The 20,462-nt window shown below is 42.7% G+C and overlaps 2 protein-coding genes across 28 annotated transcripts in view; both read left to right on the top strand.

The window, feature by feature from the left end:
• Window position 1: 1 nt before the first annotated feature.
• On the top strand, window positions 2-17,188 carry ube4b (ubiquitination factor E4B, UFD2 homolog (S. cerevisiae)). 3 transcript variants are annotated; one of them, XM_058083449.2, is made up of 29 exons: window positions 2-528; window positions 1,513-1,732; window positions 3,111-3,246; window positions 3,329-3,416; window positions 3,736-3,880; window positions 3,961-4,186; window positions 4,345-4,842; window positions 5,282-5,386; window positions 6,274-6,415; window positions 6,685-6,785; window positions 7,315-7,429; window positions 7,616-7,699; window positions 8,071-8,127; window positions 8,685-8,801; window positions 8,945-9,043; window positions 9,124-9,237; window positions 9,982-10,180; window positions 10,341-10,479; window positions 10,571-10,670; window positions 10,829-10,956; window positions 11,083-11,181; window positions 11,366-11,601; window positions 11,709-11,835; window positions 11,928-12,072; window positions 13,077-13,211; window positions 13,368-13,559; window positions 13,863-14,037; window positions 15,965-16,111; window positions 16,189-17,188. In XM_058083449.2, the coding sequence occupies exons 1-29, from the start codon at window positions 505-507 to the stop codon at window positions 16,251-16,253; spliced, it is 4,158 nt and encodes a 1,385-aa protein (XP_057939432.2). In that variant the 5' UTR covers window positions 2-504; the 3' UTR covers window positions 16,254-17,188. The 3 variants fall into 3 exon arrangements, with proteins under 3 accessions (XP_057939432.2, XP_078654438.1, XP_057939430.2); XM_078798312.1 differs by lacking the exon at window positions 5,282-5,386; XM_058083447.2 differs by lacking the exons at window positions 4,345-4,842; window positions 5,282-5,386.
• Window positions 17,189-17,538: 350 nt separating this feature from the next.
• Window positions 17,539-20,462, top strand: part of kif1b (kinesin family member 1B) — a 49,425-nt gene continuing 46,501 nt past the window's right edge. For 9 of the 25 annotated variants that reach the window (XM_078798303.1, XM_058083187.2, XM_058083188.2 and 6 more), the window contains exons 1-2: window positions 17,546-17,833; window positions 19,274-19,424. In XM_078798303.1, the coding sequence (XP_078654429.1) occupies window positions 19,319-19,424 (106 nt within the window). In that variant the 5' untranslated portion in view covers window positions 17,546-17,833; window positions 19,274-19,318. Of the gene's footprint in view, window positions 17,834-19,273; window positions 19,425-20,462 lie in introns of all 25 variants that reach the window. The other 16 variants (XM_058083200.2, XM_058083199.2, XM_078798308.1 and 13 more) reach the window with 4 other exon arrangements.

The following is a 20,462-nucleotide window of genomic DNA, read 5'->3' as shown; positions in this document are numbered from 1 at the left end:
AATGTCTGGCCATAGAATAACATGGAGCTAACGTTCTGCAATCACATGTGTCAAACTGGGCCTGTTTAGAAAGCAGCATTGACTGGGCCGCTTCGTGGACTTTGACACCCCCTGCTCTACATGTATTTATAACAAATAACGCAACAGTGCTATATGAGATAATCTGTATCACTCCGCCCAATTTTAGCGTAGTAAACCACGTGACAGCAAGTAGAACCAAAATGGCCGCTGTTGTATTTTAACGTGTAATAGCTAGCTACTTTTTCTTTTTGTTTCACTCTTGAGAGAAAACAAGCCAACGAGAGACTTTTTGGACTCGCCGTATGTCACCACTCGGCATGCAGTAGTGTTGTCGTTTTTACCTTCCTGACAATCAACACTGACACATTTTAGTTGAATGATTTAGACTATGCATATTTAGTTGGAATAGAGGCTAGCTAGCAGGCTCTGGCTGGCACATAGTGGAATAGTTGAAACTGAGATAGCTTGTTAACTTCAGCTGCGATGGAGGAGTTGAGCGCAGATGAGGTAAGGCTGAATGAAAACAAAACACAATCGTGTTGCTGTTGAATATATGTACTCGTGCCCTTCTCTCATTCGCAAATACACATTTAAACATTGCCACATATCTTGGAGACTTCATGTCAAATGAGGTTAGCGGCTAGCTTAATGCTACTCTTAGCTAAGAGGCTAGCACAGTGAAAGCAATCTACGACAAAATCCCAAGTTCATCTCACAAGAGTGGTTACTACACATAGTCATCCATACAGACATGACTTGTGTTAGGTTGTATTTACTAAAGTAAATGCAGCAGATATTTAACAGGGACAGACCGCTTCTGCCAATGCTCTATGTAGGTGTATGCCGGAGCACAGTACGATCGTAAACTAAGCAGCTAACCTCAACCTGGGCCACGATCAACATTATTTTCATGTTCAGTTACATTTCACAGAATACATTCATCAATACAATTTGCCTCTTGTTTGCCATGCATACTTTGCCACATTATGGTATTTATACTCGCTTTCGGCACGATTTCGACATCCCTCTAGTTGCTAACGTTGTTTTTCTAATCGCCATAAGACAAGCTCCCAAGGCGACTCAGCATAAAAACGCACCGTAGCATTGGCTTTCTCTTTTTTGGAAACATAGATCTGGTCAAATAATGTTTATTTTGTCACATGCATGGTTTTAGCTGGTCATTCCTTTCCAAGATGCTATTACTCTCAAGATAAAAAGTGATTTTTGCCATAATGGCAGTGCCTGTTTGTGTCTAATTAGTTGTCTTGTTTGGTGCTAATTAGTTATTTTATCATGAGGCAAATTTGTCAAACGTGTAAAAAAAATCATGCTGTAGTGTTTATATTATGATTGTGTATATCAATAACATATGTGCAATTCTGTGCAATTCTGATTTTATGTTTCCATTAAATGTATACACCTTAACAGTTGGAGTATTTTTTTTAAAGTTACGCGTGTAAAGTAATGTGTTGTTTTGACTGTTCTCTCAAGATTCGCAGAAGACGATTGGCACGGCTGGCAGGGGGACAGTCTTCACAGCCTAACACCCCTCTCAGCACCCCCCTGACATCCCCACAGAGAGAAACTCCACCGGGACCCCTCCCTGGACCCTCAGGTGCACTGTCTCAGCCCCTCCCACCAGCTGCCTCTCAATCATTAGGGCTCAATACACACAGCGGTACCCCGGCCACATCGCCAATTGGCACCACGGGTAAGAAATACCTGACACTGGTACTGTGATGTGCCATTACGATGCTTCATGTAACATATAACACATACTGTTTTAGAACAGGGGTTGTTGTTCATGCATTAGTTTGTCTTGGGACAACTAAGTGGGGTCTTTATTTGTACAATGCAACCCTTTTAAGTGTACCCTGTTTGTTGACAACCCATCTACGTCTACCAACTCACCCAGTCATAGTCTTCCGTGTTCTTCTCATGACCTACAATTTAAAGTGACGCCGACGTAGGTGGTCAACCACTGAAATTTGAGCTCAAGGGAGACATCTCTATGAAAAACTAGTCAGTTTGAGTATTGTTAACATCATAATCTTTGTTCATATATTTTTGAAAAAGCTTGACTTTTTTACATGACTTATGTAAAAATCAATGAAAACAAATGAAGAAGGGTGGGAGGATCAACAGAAAAGGAACTGCCACTTACCTTCAAAGCTTCGGCGTAAGACCAAAGGGCCTTTCTTCTTCGGTGGGAGACTTCTCAGCTGTTTTTTCTGCAACCAACAAAATCACCCATTTAATTTATGCACAGCTGGAGGAAATTTTTTTCAATAAACTGCCATAGTTTCCAAATTCCTTTTATTAGTGCTTATTCTCATGTCTGTGGTCAAAGCAGGACGTAGTATATATTGTATGCAAGCAATGGCTATTCGACCACCGCTGATGTTGATGAAGTCAGCTCATTCGTTGATGTTGACTTAAATGGGTTCCATTTATTCATTCATTGCTTGTCCTTATGAGGGTCGCGGGGGTGCTGGAGCCTATCCCAGCTATCTTCGGTCGAGAGACGAGGTACATCCTGGACTGGTGGCCAGCCCAATCACAGGGCACATATAGACAAACAACCATTCCCACCCACATTCATACCTATGGACAATTTGGAGTCGCCATTTAACCTAGCATGTTTTTGGAATGTGGGAGGAAACCGGAGTACCCGGAGAAAACCCACGCATGCACGGGGAGAACATGCAAACTCCTCACAGAGATGCCCGAGAGTGGAATCGAACTCTGGTGTCCTTGCTGTGTTGACTTCACACTAACCACTCCTTCACCGTGCAGCCTACACAGGTTCCACTGTAAATGTAATTGCATCTGGTTAGGCCCTCTTGTATCTGTCCAATCAGAGTTGATGTGTTTTTTGTTTACCCAGATGTGCCACTGCATATTGTTCTTTATACAGTTTCTTTACCCCAGAATAGGTCAGTTGTATTGAATTGGCTCAATTACAAAGCGTGCATATTTACAATATTTCAGTATAAACACTGGAACCAATGTGGGGCATCCCAAGTCTGACCGACATGTTTCCTCCGTGTGTCTTGGGTCTGCTCACTTTTTTTTTTGCCTTTTGCTAGGTGTGGCTTTTGGCGGTCAAAGTAGTGAGGGTGTGAGCTCCCTGTCCAGCTCCCCCTCCAACAGCCTTGAGACTCAGTCCCAGAGTTTGTCCCGATCACAGAGTATGGACATCGACACCGCCTCTTGCGAAAAGAGGTAATTGTTTAGCATGATATGTTTGCAAGGTCTGTGTGCAGGTGAAATAAAGGTGCCAAACATTGCACTTGTTTTGTTCCAGTATGTCCCAAGTGGATGTGGACTCAGGGATAGAGAACATGGAGGTGGACGACAGCGACCGCCGGGAGAAGAGAAACTTGACCGATAAAGTAAATAGGCAAAATCCCTTTTCTTGCTAGGGTTTTTAAATATACTACTACAGTTGGATAGAAGTGTGTTTCTCTAAAGATGAATTCATGAGCTGTGGTTCAGGTAGGTAGTGAAAGGTCAAGTTTGTTTATAAATGAAATATTTTGCATCCTACTTGCAAATATTAATACAATGCAAATTCCATTGCCTCCTTTCTTGAGTTTTATCCTGGGTGGCGGACAATACGTCCATCATTATTAGCCAGCCTCCTACTTAATGTGTCCAAATACAGAATGTTCTGTACTGTGCTATAACCTGCTGCTGTATCTGCTGCCCTAGGAAACATCTGCAAACTCGGATGTTTCCGAAGACCAGGCTCTGCAGCTTGTTTGTAAGATCCTCCGTGTATCATGGAAGGAGCAGCATAGAGATGTCATTTTCCTGCCTTCACTGGCAGCCGAATTTCAGCACAACCCTAAAGTTGGTATGTCAATGACAACTTGTTTTTTTTTTTAACGGGAGTTTTGTTTCCAGCCTCATTTTGGTTCATTCTGTCTGCTGCAGTATACTCTGATTTCAAAGACCTGATCAGCCAGATCCTGATGGAGGTCCTCATGATGTCCACCCAGTCACCTGTCCACAACCCCTTTGCCAGCTTGACCGCCACTTCTCAGCCAATTGCAGCAGTCAAATCTCCTGACCGCCACCTGACATTGGTGCAGCCCTCCAGCCAAGGCAGCAGCCCCATGGGCCCTGGAGCAGGGTCCTTTGGAGCCAGTTCTCTGTCAAGGCAAGTGATGAGACTCAATATCTCTTACACTGGTCATCATGTGAAAGGTATTCTCCTCCCAATTGTTGTCATTGATTTGTAATTACCAAGTGTTCCAGGTTTGGCTTTTTTTTTAAGCCTTAAAGTGCAAATCATGATGTCATCAATATCATCCACAGCCTGTATGGGTGTGTTAGCCCTTATCCAATGTCTCTGGATGCAACCGAGAGGACCGCTCCAAATATTCCCACCCCCACCACTGCCTCTGCACGTTCTACACCCTCAACACCTTCTACGCCACAATTTACTGTTCCACTCAGCCCACCCACCACTACTACTGTTGCTCTCCCTAGACAGTCCTTCAACCCTCCATCTGCGCCCATGCCCATCTCCCAGCGCTATCGGCCTTACTCCGTTGCATCTCCCTGGGGGGCTCCTTCCCCATCCAGCCCAGGTCAAAGATCATTTAGCTTTTTTGCGCCCTCTCTGAGCCCAAGTGGTCCCACTGTGCCTCCTAATACACCAGTCCCTTTGCCAACACCTACCACCCATTCCCTCTCCTTGAGTTCAGCCATGGCTCAGAGCCAGACCTGGTCCACACCGCCCTCCATGGTACCCCCTTCTCCCAGAACAACAGCCCGACAGGCCACCTTTGCTGCCAGGATCCCACCTTCTAGGTATCTCCTCTACCATTTGTATGTCAGTGTGTGGTGCACACGCAAGGCATTCTACCTGAATATTAACCTGTTCTGACTCAATAAACGTCAGGTTGGACATGGACAAAAGGGCAGAATATAAAAAGTTTTTAATCCTTCAGCTAAGCATGCATTCTAGGCTCAACACATACACATAACAAACAGACACACACGTAACAGATAACTTCTTCCTTAAGCAGCACAGAACTTGCTGCTAGCCTGATGGTAACTCAAGCAAGTTTTTAGTGATAAATAAAAATTCTAACCAATTTTGCTATAGTAGCGTCCCCTTATGTTACCATTCCAAATGTGTTCTTCACTTTATATCATCTTCTGCATCTTGCTTGCTCCCTGTTTCTTTTTCTCCCCTTGCAGTCTTGACCTCACTCCCGTTTTTTTTTTCTCCCCCTTGTCACGTTAGCCCCTTATCCCTCCTGTTGTTTGCCCTCTCTGACATATCTCAGGACAGCGACGATGAAGCGTCTGAGGAGGAGGAAGATTTTGCACAAGTTCAGTTTGGGTCCAGGTACACCGCTGCACGGTGTGTGTGTTTGCGTGTGCGTGCTTGCTCAGCAATGGCCTGCTGCATGCACCGGTGGGCTTTGCCACTAACGGAGCACAAACACACTGTGGCAGCCTGGTGAAAGATTAACAATTGCAACTATACAAGAATGCTTTATTTGTATACACTGTAAGTTTTAGTATTCATATTTAGTATTATGTCTTGTTCCACTTGTATAATGGAGTCATTCTGATAGTGTACATGTATTGGCCTCACGTACATTTCACTTTCATGTAAACTAGAAAACATGCTGACCCTTAAGGGTATTTTTCTATCTTATCTAATCTACTTGGTACATCATAATGCAGTACATACAGTATTATCAACTAAGGTATTCTATGTTTATGCATTAAAAAATAGTTTTTTCAGAAGTGGATGGTTGCTGCTGCTGAGTGAGATTGTATCACACACCGTTTGCTGCTGCTGTAGAGAGTTCCAAGTTCAGGAACTCCTACAAGGACAGCTGGTCCAGATAGCCTTCACATTACATGATCTAACATGGAAAGTGTTAAGCCTTGATGTAATCCATTGTATGACTATGCAGTGCTGTTGAGTAACAAAATCTCCCTTTCGATGTTTTTATTCTACTTTGAAGACGCTCACATCCAGGTTGGGATACAGTGGCTGACCACTAATTACAAGGACAACCCTCATGCCAAATTAAAAACTGTGCAACTATCTTATTAGTAACAGTGTTTCCTATTTGAAGAGCAACTTGCTGTATTGCTGCCACTAATGCCTCAAGTTAATTTCTTTCAGGACCTGTAAAAGAGAGCCGTTGCTAATTTGAAGCTAACAAACTCTCAAAGTCTGCAGCTGTTCTCTCATTTTCTTCCTTGTTTGTGTTTTAGCATTGGGGCATGCGGAGGGGTGGCGTCCTGTGATTCGGCCGGCGACTGCTTCACCATTGAAGCGTGCAAAGAGACGGAGATGCTGAACTACCTCATTGAGCGCTTTGAGAGTGTTGGCATGGAGGAGAGGAAAGCTCCCAAGGTATGAGTAATACAACCTGAAAGCATGTCTGTACTGCCGTTCAAAACGGATTCAGCATTCACGGCCTCCACAAATTGAGGGGTTGGTCCAAAATATTTTTTTCTTCCAAAATAGGCACATCTCATTCACCCCAAGTTGGTAGTAATATATGAATATGTGATAATACAAATTAAATGTAAAGAATTCATGTGCCACTGTTACAATGTTTACATGTTTATGTACATCTGGATGCATTACTGAACTCTTTTCTTTTTGCTTTTTTTCCTCAGATGTGTAACCAACCTAATGTCAGCCAGCTTCTTAGCAACATTCGCTCTCAGTGTATCTCTCACGTTGCCCTGGTCCTTCAAGGTTCCCTGACCCAACCTCGGTACGTTGGCCTGGATCGTTTTATATCGCCATGCAACATCATGTGGCTTAGTTATTATTTATAGGAAGTATTGGTAGTTGTGGTAGCAGTCATAGTCGCTGGCGCTGTCTTCAACTAGGGGTGTCATAGTCGAATAGGATTGATTAGATTCATAGTCGACTGATGTCAAATTATATTTTTTCAAATTTTTACAAATCTGTTTCCACCGTCAAGAGGGGCTAAAAACACACAACCAAATAAACATGGTCAATTTAAGGAAAGTGAGACAAACAAAACCGGAACATGCTCACTGTCGGCACACATCAGAGAAGTGCACATACAATCGGAACAAGATGGCTTGAAACAACAACTGGCCAAAACTCTCATTTAGCAATCTAATTTCTTACCTTAAAGGGCACTTATTATGCTCATTTTCAGCCCTTTGTATTCAGTTGTGGACACCTACTTGTTATAAACGAGCATCCGGTTCAGCCGGCTCTTGGCTGCAAGACCATTTATATATTTATATGTCTGTGTTTACAACATACAGGAGCCCCCTGCAGCATTCTCTGCTGGTACCTTATATGCTGTGCCGGAACCTTCCATATGGCTTCATCCAGGAACTGGTGCGCATTACCCACCAGGAGGAAGAAGTATTCAGACAGGTGTGCAGCACATTTGCAAGTCCTCAATACATATTCATTGTTCATCAAGCATGGACTCTTTCTCAGCATGCAGTGTGACATTAAAAAGATATAAAGAAACGGCTCATATTCTAACTTTAGGATCTCCTGCAGTCTGAGTCAAATGAAAAAATGACCTTGATGATTATTACTACAATATATTTCCAGATCTTCATTCCTATCCTTCATGGGCTGGCTCTAGCAGTAAAAGAATGTTCCTTCGACAGCGACAACTTTAAATACCCCCTCATGGTAAGAAGGTGGTGCCTTAGTTCTATCTTTAGTACAATGTAAAGATCAGAATTAACAAGATTACCGTGCAGGTAGTCCAGATGGGATCGATGTTATGGTGGCAGTGTGTCTCATAGCTTGAAAGTTCTGCATGTTTATGCCAATATGTGACTCTCAGATGGTTATACATTGTATATAAAATTGTCATTATGCTGCTCCTTTGCTTTCCACCTTTTACCTGAAATGTAATATATCTGAGCATGTTACCCTCTCTTCTGTCAGGGAACTAGACCATCACAGTCCTTGTCTTTCATTCCAAAATATTGGCGTAAAGAAAACCAGGAAGTTAAGGTCAAATAGTGATTTCTATAATGTTTCTTTTGTTTGTGCAGGCATTAGCCGAGCTGTGTGAAATCAAGTTTGGAAAGACTCACCCTATGTGCAGTTTGGTAAGTGCACAGCTAACTGGTGCATCATTATGCCCTTGTGGCCAGACTGCTCTGTTCGGCCTTGTATCTGTAAGGTCAATGGGTTCCCATCAAATGTTTCCTTGAGACTTGAGTGGCAAGACAAACCTGGATGACTTCTTGTTATTTGTGACTTCTAACTCCATAGTTAGTTTAAAAACACATGGGAGTTCAAGGGAGTTCATCTCCCTGGTTACCACTAGACTTATTTTCATGTAAAGGGATAGTTGGGATTTTTGACATGAAGGTGTATGACACCCCCATAAGCAGTGAAGTTTGTCAACAGCCACTCACTCCTCATTTGGTGTCCTGAGCCCAGTTCAGGTGGGATTTGGGTAGTTCCAGCCAGTTGCTGGGGACAGTTAAGTAAATATGATCAGGAAGAAGTAAAATTGAAACACTTATATGCCAGGACAGCGCTACCACTTTTGCTCAAGAGCCGTATAGCCAACTCCCAATATCGGGCCGAGACATCCCTTATAGAATATATGTAATGTTTAAAAAATACGCTTGAAAATGATGGTGGCTTCTCTCCATAGGTAACGTCACTTCCTCTTTGGTGTCCCAAACCTCTGAGCCCAGGATGTGGCAGGGAGATCCAGAGACTGTCCTACCTTGGTGCCTTCTTCAGCCTCTCTGTATTTGCTGAGGATGATGTAAGTACATAGCTTAAGTTGACTTTCTTTCAATTTCCATTACTATTTGTAAATGAATTGCTTTCTACTACTAATACCAGATATTATATCAAGCACAAAATGCATTTAGTTAACATCTCATTCATCCTTTCAATGTCCTTTAGACCAAAGTAGGAGACAAATATTTCTCTGGTCCAGCTATCACCATGGAGAACACAAGAGTTGTCAGCCAGTCTTTGCAGCACTACCTGGAGTCAGCAAGAGTAAGTTTCTGCCTGGCTGTGTTTGCATTCTGCATACATGACTCCTTGTAATGCAATGTGTTGAATTGTGTATCTTTTAGGGTGATCTCTTTAAAGTTCTTCACAACATCCTACTCAATGGAGAGACGCGTGATTTAGCCCTTAGTTTCATGGCAGCTTTAGTCAACTACAATGTGAAGAAAGCTCAAATGCAGGTGGGTTTTAGAACATTCTAATAAGTGACTGTATAGTTAGCATTAGTTCATTAAGGAGACCTGCACGTACGATTTAGCTAGATTGTTTTATCCCTCTCTTTGGACAGTGTCGTACAGTTGTTAGTTTAACAAGACTGTGGTGCCTTGGTTAGCGTCATTAATCCCTTCCAGACGAGCTGACTTTATTTTATTTTATTTTTTACTGTTATTGCACTGAAGTGGCACAAAAAATCTCTTCCGAGAGATCTGTTAAATGCCTTCTTAGCATGCACATTTCTCATTCTAAACGGGGAAACGAACATGATGTTTTGTTTTGTCCTTTTCAGCTGTGTAGAACTGCATCATATGAGGGGTGTTTCTAATATTTAGGTTACCTTGCAAATTTTGCTGCATGTCAGCCCAGTGGGTAGCGTGCAGGCCACACAGCTCAGGAGACCTGAGTTCGCTTCCACTCTCGGCCATCTCTGTGTGGAATTTGCATGTTCTCCCCGTGCATGCGTGGCTTTTCTCCGGGGACTCCGGTTTCCTCCCACATTCCAAAATCATGGATGCTAGGTTAATTGGCAAGTGTGGTGTGAATAGTTGTTTGTCAATATATGCCCTGTGATTGGCTGGCAACCAGTCCAGGGTGTAGATCAGGGTGGGATAGGCCCCAGCACCCCCGCCACCCTGGTGAGGATAAGCGGTAGAAAATGAATAAATGTAAATTGAAATTAGCTCTGAAATGATTCTTGTGTCTTCCAGACTGATGACAAGCTGGTGTCAACAGACGGCTTCATGCTCAACTTCCTGTGGGTGCTGCAGCAGCTCAGCATGAAGATCAAGTTGGAGACTGTGGACCCCTTCTACATTTTTCACCCCCGTTGCCGCCTTGTCGTCAGCACAGAGGAGACGCGTCTGAAGGCCACCATGGAAGAGCTTAAGAGCTGGCTGTCTGAGCTCCGTGAGTGAGCGTGTTTGGAAATGGTTTGGATCACGAGGAGCATAGCTAATGACTACATTTGTCACGAATCTGTACTGATATATTGATCCCCATTGCATCTTTTTCTGGATACGATAAGGTAGAATGCAGTCAAACTGATTATTTTTTTTGTTATGGACAGATGAAGATGCCACCAAATTCTCTGAGCCCAAGTTTCCCACTGAATGTTTCTTCTTAACCCTGCACACCCACCATTTGTCCATTTTGCCTGGCTGTAGGCGCTACATCCGCAGGTTGCGGGCCATTCGTGAACTGAACAGGTATACACAAAAAATGCATAGAATATGCCTGTGAGTCATCTTAGTGTCTTTTTCTGATCTTTTCATCGTGTTTTTCATTGTACCCGATTAGGACCGTAGAGGAGTTGAAAAACAGTGAAAGCCAATGGAAAGATTCACCACTGGCCAGTCGACACAGAGAGATGCTTAAGCGATGCAAAACCCAACTCAAGGTTTGTAATTTGATATGCACAGACTCTGTCTGTGCAGGTACAGACGGTCTCCCTCAAAGCATCCAGTAGGTGGATAGTAGAGAAGTCCTCTCCCTAAATGCTGGAACACACGTTTAACACACAAGTCACCATGATGACGTGCGTTTTTTCCCTGTCAGAAACTGGTTCGGGCCAAAGCGTGCGCTGATGTAGGCCTTCTGGATGAGAACCTGCTGCGCAGATCTCTCCAGTTCTATAGCACTGTCATTCAGCTCATTCTTCGTACGGTGGACCCTGCTTATCCCAGGTGAGTCACATCATACTCTTTTACTTTTTGTATTGTTTTCTGCTAGTTGGTTCATGCTATGTTGCATGTTCATGTCTAACTGGTAGTATTAAACTGTGATAAAGAACTTTGTTTATTTCTTCGCAGCATCACATTGCCATTGAACTCCGAGATTCCCAAAAGCTTTGCTGCTCTCCCAGAATTCTACATTGAAGATGTGGCTGAGTTTTTGCTTTTTGTTGTTCAGTGCGTTCTCACTTTTTTCTAATTAAAAACATCATACTGAGTTATACAGTACTTAATTCTGTTACGGAGTTTGCACCGACAACTAGCCAGCTTGCATAAATGCGGTGCAGCTCTATTTACTCCTAACAACATTGTTAGGCTCATGCCGGGAGAAGCTTTTCATTCTCCTTGTACTCTCTTGCAGGTATGCTCCCCAGGTTTTATATGAGCCTTGTGTTCAAGACATCGTCACCTTTTTGGTAGTGTTCATCTGCAGTCAGAACTACATCAGGAATCCATACCTTATTGCCAAGCTGGTCGAAGTTTTGTTTGTCACCAACCCTGCCGTGCAACCTCGCACTCAGCGCTTCTCTGAGATGATGGAGAACCACCCCTTGTCCATCAAACAGTTGGTGCCTGCCCTTATGAAGTTCTACACTGGTGAGTTCTTCTTTAATGTTTTATAGTGAGTGGCAATACATTTCTCCCATCATGGATGCACACAAATGCCAGCGTTTGACTGCTCTTTCATTGTCTCCTGTGGCTAGATGTTGAGCATACGGGTGCCACCAGCGAATTCTACGATAAGTTCACAATAAGGTATCATATCAGCACCATCTTTAAGAGTCTGTGGCAAAACATCGCCCACCACGGCACATTCATGGAGGAGTTCAAGTAAGTGCAATGACAAGACAGTTTTGAGTACGCTAATAAAATGACACGAGGATTCTAGCTTGACTTGTCTTTTCATGTTGATTTGCCTTTAGCTCCGGCAAACAGTTTGTCCGCTACATCAACATGTTGATCAATGACACGACCTTCCTCTTGGATGAGAGCCTCGAGTCTCTGAAGCGCATCCATGAGATTCAAGAGGAGATGAAGAATAAGGAGCAGTGGGATCAGCTCCCCAGGGTTTGTACTCAGACTTAGCACTGCCTGGGAGAAGAGCCCGACCAAGATGGCCGCTGGCCCATACATAGCTTTATTTCTTTATATTTCGTTTGCAAACTGCTGACTACACTTACAGACAGACCGACAGAATACTTTATGAATTCTGTCTTAGATTTTTTGAAATACAAACAAAACCCAAATTGGACCTCCTGCACTCGTAAACGATGCGTCAGCTTTTCCATTATGAAGATTTCATCTACTGTTGCAGTCCATTGATCCAGTTTTTAATACATGGAGTGCACCATTATTATTATTGTTGTTATTGTTATACATATTTTCCAATTGCAGGCTGTATGAACTTGAATGCTGACTGGATTTAAGTCTTGTGTTGTCTATTTGAATAATGAGGGAGGGTGTGACTTAAGGAAGTTATCACCCTATAAGGGGGTGCACATACATTTTCAGCATGGGAGTTAAAAATGACCAAATGAAAATTACCTGTCTGTATGTGTCAAGGCAACATATTTGAAAAGGTTTTAGCAGTGGGCACATTTTCTCATTTATGATGAAATAACAGTTTAACAAACAAACACACACCTATATGGTGGAGTTCAGACCATCAAACAAACGATGTTTTTGTACATAACTAGCCACTACAAGGGAAACCTAGGAATCTTATTGCTGAGTTAAGTTATACATCTACATCATCAAGATGACATTTGTATTACCAAGCGCTGCGAGACACACCGTCTGCCGCTACTTACTTTTGACTTACTTACTTACTTACTTACTTAAAAAAACTTACTTACTTAAACATGACATCTACAAAGTGATGCTTGTAATGTGAGTTGTACATGTGATCGATCCACACTACCTTGTCAATCACAATCGACGTAATGGCTACCTCTGCCTGATAACAAGGTGTGCATAATTATGAAGCGCTTCTTTACCTGAAAGAGATTCGACTGACTCTGTAGGCAGAACAAAACCATGAAAATAATGTCTGTTTACCTCATCTGATTCAGGAACAGCAGCAGAGCCGGCAGTCCCAGCTCACTCAGGATGAGCGTGTGTCTCGCTCCTATCTGGCCCTGGCCACAGAGACGGTTGAAATGTTTCACATCCTCACCAAGCAGGTCCAAAAACCTTTCCTCAGGCCGGTCAGTATCACTGCATTTATGAAGGCACATTGAACAATCGACAAAATATATTTATGACATAAGATATCTGTGAAAGTTAGCCGGGAAAGGGACACTTGGTCATCTGGACACTCAACCTGATGAGCTATTCTGAAAAGTGGCATCACCTTCTTGCAGGAGCTGGGCCCACGTTTAGCCGCCATGTTGAACTTTAACCTCCAGCAACTCTGTGGGCCCAAGTGTCGGGACCTGAAGGTGGAGAATCCTGAGAAGTATGGCTTTGAACCCAAGAAGCTCTTAGACCAGCTGACCGACATCTACTTGCAGCTGGACTGTGCCCGCTTTGCTAAGGCAATAGCAGACGACCAGGTTGGCCACTTTAAGCGTTTTAACTTTGCTTTAATATTGTACAAAGTAATCAAACTACACTAAGTATCTGATGGCAAACTGTACTATATGACTCATTTGCAGCCATTGACTCCCAAGTCCCCAACATAACAAAGGAAATGCTTTTGTGTTCTGGTCTGTCATTTTGGTTCACATGTGGCATTACTGGGATTTAATTGTAGTTGCATACGAAGCAACAAAATATCAGAGGCAGAAATAAGTCAATGATACAGGGAAGACTTTCCTCATTTAATGTTCTTTTTATTTTTTCTTGCTTGTGTGTAGCGGTCGTATAGTCGAGAGCTCTTTGAAGAGGTCATCTCCAAGATGAGGAAGGCTGGTATCAAGTCATCTATCGCCATCGAAAAATTCAAGCTGCTATCTGAGAAAGTGGAGGAAATAGTGGCCAAGAACTGCCAGTCAGAAATGGACTACAGTGACGCGCCTGATGAGTTCAAAGGTGTGTGAGAATGTGTGTCATGCCTGACGCCCACGGGCTTTTCAATCCAAACGTGTGTGGTAGAATTTCACCGCTGAGAGAGCGTGGCATCTTGGTTCCCGCACACACGATCCTCATGCCACATATTGAGGTGTTACTCGACAGTATAACCTTAGCCTTTCTCCATTCATTTATTCTCAATTTCTCTTTTTTTGTTGTAAATGTAAAAAAGTATCACACTAGCAGAGGCTCTTTTCACCAACCATGAGCAAAAACACTGCAGAAACATAATAAATACAAAATTAACATCACAAAAGAGGAGATGGATACAGCGATAAACAGTTGTCACTCGCCGCACCGCCATTCCAGATTAGCAGTGTCACTACGACTGTTTTTCAAAAATAGATTTAATAAATCACAGTGGTTTGTAGTTGAACACGGCTTATTTGTCGTAATATGTAATAGTAATATGAATAGTTAAGAAAAATGTACGTATTTTTTGCCTCAACCATTTTCAAGCATAAAAATGAACAAACGTCCAAAGAAGGCATTAAGAAGACTCATTTGAAGATTGAAAGACATGATGGATGCTAAGTATGTAGCATTCTCGACTGGTCACTGGGTATCTGTGGTGTCAGTAACTCTACTAAGCATCAGACTCGACCAATGGAACAACAGGCTTTTATTGCAGGTTTGCATTATCTCACAACAGGCACAATAATAACACAATCATCCTAAAAATAAGACTGGCTAACATGATGAATGCTAAACATTCATTGGAAAAATTTACTTTCGGACACTGGCCATCTTTTCTGCGAAATGCGGGCTTTGGCAAATGCAACACCATTGTTTAGGTGTCTATAAATTCTTTATACAAATGTAAAGGTGACTCTAGGGGTGTTATTTCATGTTGAGGGGGTTCTAATAATGTTACAAACCCATATTTAGAAGGTCGTAAATAGGTTTTCAACGCTCTTAATTACGGTTTGGTCTGCGTCCCAATGAACAACTATAAATGGCATTAAAAACACGCATTCAAGTTATGACTGTAGTATTCTACACTGGTCACTAGATGACACTGTTACTTTGAAAAAGCACCATATTTGATTTTGGAGACAACAGGCTTTGAGTTCATGTTTGAATGGCAGGCAAAATAATAATAATAAAATATAACAATAATACAGGCTACTGTTCCTGCCATAACCCATGTAAGCTAAAACTCAACTCTGAAGCCCCAACATCACTTCCTGCCCCCCCAAACCGGAACATATTTACAAACATGACTCACACCAGCACGTTTTATTTCCAGTTAGTTTCAATGGCTTAATTTCTTCGGTCGTGTCTGCTATGTTGGGTAATATGATTGGTGGTTCGGAATGAGAGCGATGAGTTGGCGTTTTCTGATTTTCCCACTCTGAAAGAAGTTAAAAAACAAAAAGAACACTGTTTCCATGTGGATTAGAGGTTAAAATACTTTTGACCTGAAAATCCGATGTGGATAGCCCCTCCATAGGACTAATTAATGCATATCTTAACTTGCTTGTACTTGATTCATACATTCGCAGAGCGGTTTGTGCATGAAGGCTGCTGTTGAATACCAGACATTTGCAGGGGATTTGAAATCCCATAGATGTCATACAGACAATTTACAGAGTGAGGCTATCCTATAACCACAGACTTATTCTAATCCATAATAAGAATTGGAATGCAGCCTAATGACCTCCTTTACTTCCAGATAAGACGGTCAAACCCACCATGGTAAACAGCACAAGTGCGTCACACAACAGGTGTAGTTTCTGTGTGGTATAAAAAATCTCACACGCTGTGGTTTTGTTTTAGTGACCTGCTAGCTGTAACAACATGGTGACATTTCACTGTGCGACAACAGGCGGAATACTCTTGAGGAGTCTTTGTATATTTGAATGTATGGTTCTCAATGTTCTAACAGACCCTTTGATGGACACGCTGATGACGGACCCCGTGATGCTGCCCTCGGGGAACATCATGGACCGATCCATCATCCTGCGCCACCTGCTCAACTCACCCACTGATCCCTTCAACCGGCAGCCTCTCACTGAGTGCATGCTGGAGTCAGGTAACCACTGGAACCAGAAACTGCACTTAAAGCACCATCTTCAAACACTGCCCCTCACATTGACTTTCATTCCACAGTTCCTGAACTGAAGGAGAGGATCCACACGTGGATGAGAGAAAAACAGGGAGGACGACCCGTTTAAAGACTTGATGTCAGCTACATCCATAATCAAGAGATCTGGCCCATATCGCCTGAAATCTGTGTCACTGCTACAAACAATAAGCAACATTATTTTTTATTTACACTCTTTGCCCAAATGATGCTTAAAAACAACATACTAAAGTTAATATTTTTTGCTTCCTGGATTTGTGTATACTGTATATGTATATCTAAATATATACATATATTTAGGGATTATAATGCTGCAAGAATTAGTCTTCATCACAAACAGGTTTACCAGCGAAATGTGTCATTGAATATTTTCAATACTTTATGGTTCTTGTGTGTTTGTAACAATGTGTATGTGGGCTTTACTACAGACTTTCCATTCTTTTGGGATGTGGGGCTAGCAAGTGTCAGGGTTGATCGTTGGTAAAATTGCTAGCCCCAAGTTGTTGTAAGCTAGACTGTGACAATGACAAACCTGAGTTGGTCCCAGATGTTTAACAGATGCACCATTTATTCTTGCTGAAGGCCAAGGATTGAGGTGGGAATGTTCTTCAAGGATGTAGCTTAACATTATACAATCTAAAACATTTTTTATTTGTGTGCAGTCGGGTGTTAAGCAGTGGTGTACCGATAGATCATTTTTAGACTTCTAATTTAGTCACATTTCTCCTCTGCTGACTTTTCAAGACTCAATTACTATGTCTTTTGGGCACATGGCTTCTATCCAGCACCGCCTGTGTGCTTGAAGAACAAATGATAACCCATCTTAACCAGGCAACTTGGTCAGAGTATGGAGGAATGTAGCATGAGGTCCAGCAACATCGGAACGACTTCATTACATCTCTAGACGGTCTCTCTCACACTGTACCTACATTGACCTTGCTGACCTTAACTGTACAGGAAATCTCTTAACTACACACCTGTTTTGGACGATAGGATTTTGAACTGAAAATAAATGATGCACATTAATTCCATGTGGTGTTGTATTTCCCCCGTATGATGCGTTCAGTTGGATATTTGAACAATATACGTTGATAATCAAACTTACACGGGCAGGCCTAAGCATTGCATATAATACACGGTAACGGGTAAAATGTTTATCTTTCCATCGCTCCGCAGACGAAACTGCGGATGCTCTCGGTGTGCAGTCGGGGAGGGGTGGAAAGAAATCCTGCAGTGTGGCGTCACAGTGAAGAAAAAAAAATACACTCCTTTTCCGCATCTAAGCACCCCTATTGGCTAATTCCCCCCTTCGTCATTCAAAGCTCTTTTTTAATTGGCTAGATTTGCTGTCAATCAGCGCTCTCACCCGTGTGTTGACGTAATCTGTGTAAATCAAGGCAGTTTATCAATTCCCCTCTCTACTTCGCTGCGGAATAGACAGACGTCCCCTCTTGTAACTATTGCGGGAAAACAAGGCTACAAGGCCTTGGTCGCAGTTCCCCGGTGGAGGATAACGCTACGATGGGCTTTTTTCACGCAAGTGGACTTTACGACAGTTTCCCTGCTTGCGCATTCTGATAGAAAAACAACACATTTGACGCCCGCTAGCTAAACGTTACCAGTCGCCGCTGTCCGATGGTGTTGGCGCTGTTGGATTGAGCGTCTTCCAAGGTGAGCAAAGACTGATAAAGTTATGGCTTTAAATCCCTCAATATCACCACTAAACTCAGCGATTATTACAGATTAATACCAGGCTTTTGTTACTCGCTTGGCAGGTGAAGCATTAGCCAGCATTAGCTAGTCTCAGACGGGCGGGTGTCATCGGACCGTTAACCGGTGTTATTATATCCATTCCAAACATAAACATTTTCTGTGCATACGAATACATAAAAATTAGTTGTTTTTACGTTGTTTCCTCCACGGGATTAGAGTGGAATATTATTCCACAGATGCGAAAGTCTCACTCGTAAACGATGCACGGGTGAGCGTTAAGAATTAATATAATCATTAACACATAATATAACACCTATTTTCAGGTGATGTCATGTATTGGCAATGTCATTTATGTGTACAGTACATATATGTAGCCGCCTATGTGAAGAGGCGGCTCGTTGGGTACAATGCGTTCGTCCTGTGTTGCTAGCAGGCAGCTTGCATCCTAGTACTAGCATTCCACAACATAGAGCAGCAGAGGATTAGCCTACTTCCCAACATCTGTTCTCTTGTTTTAACCAAGTACAAGGAATCCTTACACATGCTTTACTTTGGGAATCAAAACGGGCTGCTGCTGCCTCAATGTGGCCTGCTAGAATGTAATGGGCGTATACTTCAGCACGTATGGCTGACTGCAAGGTTCTGCAAAATAATATCTATTTTGGCCTTTCGTCGATGGATCGCTCCAGTTGGGTGGGAACAAAAGTGGTCGAGAGATTAAAAATGTTGGCTGAATGTGGCTTCCGATTATTATTTTTAATTACTATTTGTCAAAAAAATAGAAGTAATGTTACATAAAGCTATGCAGATGGGCCACATGCAGCTCATTTTTAACTTATTACACAAACAATCTCTGTAAAAAAAAAAAAGCAGATCTAACTTCTGGTCATGTGAATGTGACATGGGTCACGTCAAAGCTGACGTGGGTGCATATCTAAACCTATGGACAATTTAGAGTGGCCAATGAAGCTAACATGTTTTTGGACGGGGGAGGAAAGCGGAGTAGCCTGGGAAAAGACACGCATGCACGGGGAACATGCAAACTTCACAAGCGGGGATTCGAACCAAGTACTGTGGCCTACATGCTAACCCCCCCCCCCCCCCGGCCACTGTATGGTCCCCATTTTTGTCAATTAAATAGGTAATGAATTAATCATTGATTAAGTATGCAGTTTTAAATCATGTTCTGAGACATGTGAGGCACAGTGAAGTGCACTTTGACTTTTAGTGCACTTGACTGTAAGACGCAGTGGCATTGTTGGTTTGGTCTCAACTAGCTGGCAGTCTAAAGAACTGCGACATGACTGCCAAGATAGGAAGATTAGATAAATTTTAGACAATGGTAAAATTAGAATCCTTCTTTGATCAATTTAATTGTCATCCTTCTTTGTCTTTAAGGGGAGACAACACAATTCACCGGGAGATTATCCTAAAACTGCAAACATGTCTGGGGCTTCGGTAAAAGTCGCTGTCCGAGTTCGACCCTTCAACTCCAGGGAGACAAGCAAGGATTCAAAATGTATCATTCAGATGCAAGGCAACACTACCAGTAAGTATCCTACCACAGACCAGGCCGTGTCTGCATCTATTCATGTCTATGGGGGGCTGTGTCGCCTTCCTTTTGGGGGTGTTTAGCAGAGAACAGTGGGCTGTTCAAAGTGAATAGCCAAACAGTTGGGGACAAACAGGCCTCTAAAGAGAATAAACAAAAAGGCTCGCCGAGTGAAATTCTTCCTCTGAAGGGGCCTGCATGCCTGAGGAGAAATGCTGAGTTGGTTTGTTAGAGACTGGCCTGCATACACCCTGCACAGGTCATCATGGTTTCCATCACGGCTTTATCCACGCTCACTCCCAGTCAGAGGCTTTGTATTTTTATGCTATGGTGTCAGGAACCGTTTTTATGCAGTAGGCATTGTAGCGCTGAATCATTCAATTATCTGCCAATGACCACAACCTTAACAAGTTAACTCAAAAACGTTTACTTGGCTGGAAAATTCACAACAAAGTGAAGATAAACTGTTTACCTTTTTGCAAAGTTAATGTGTTCACTTAAAGGGTAACTGCACTTTTTGGGAATTCATTCCTAATCCTTACGTGAAGCACAAAGACATATTTTTTTCCCTTCTCTGTGCATTATAACAAGACAACAAGCAAGAAAGTACTATATTCTCCCTCCAGCGTTGGCTAGATCTGTCAGTCATATCAGTCTCATTAGACTAAGCCAACAGGAATCTACCAGCCAGTTATGGCTGACTTGCTTTTCCCATACACGCTCCTCAAAGAAAAGCCATGCGTGAAACTCTCACAGTTCTTCTTGTTGGATTTCCATTTTGCCAGTCTCCATTGGTGGGTAGTGTGTGTGTGTGTGTGTGTGTGTGTTTGTGTGTGTGGTCTGTGGCAGAACTGCAGTGGAATATGCGTAATGTTGGTGGCTTTGAGTCTCTGCATAGTTCTTCTATCACACGGGCAGATTGCAGAGCAGAAAGGGGGGCTGGCAGACAGCCATACTCTCCCTTCATTGGGTCTTCATTGCAGATGGTATGCTGAAAATGCTGTCCTATTAGGATGCTGAGAGGCGGAATGTAGC

The sequence above is a fragment of the Doryrhamphus excisus genome, linkage group LG17, assembly GCF_037039965.1.
Source record: "Doryrhamphus excisus strain RoL-2023G ecotype Guam linkage group LG17, RoL_Dexc_Guam_v1.1, whole genome shotgun sequence".
Classification (NCBI taxonomy): domain Eukaryota; kingdom Metazoa; phylum Chordata; class Actinopteri; order Syngnathiformes; family Syngnathidae; genus Doryrhamphus; species Doryrhamphus excisus.
The sequence above is the reverse complement of the archived record's forward strand: the minus strand, read 5'-3'. Positions and strand labels throughout refer to the sequence as shown.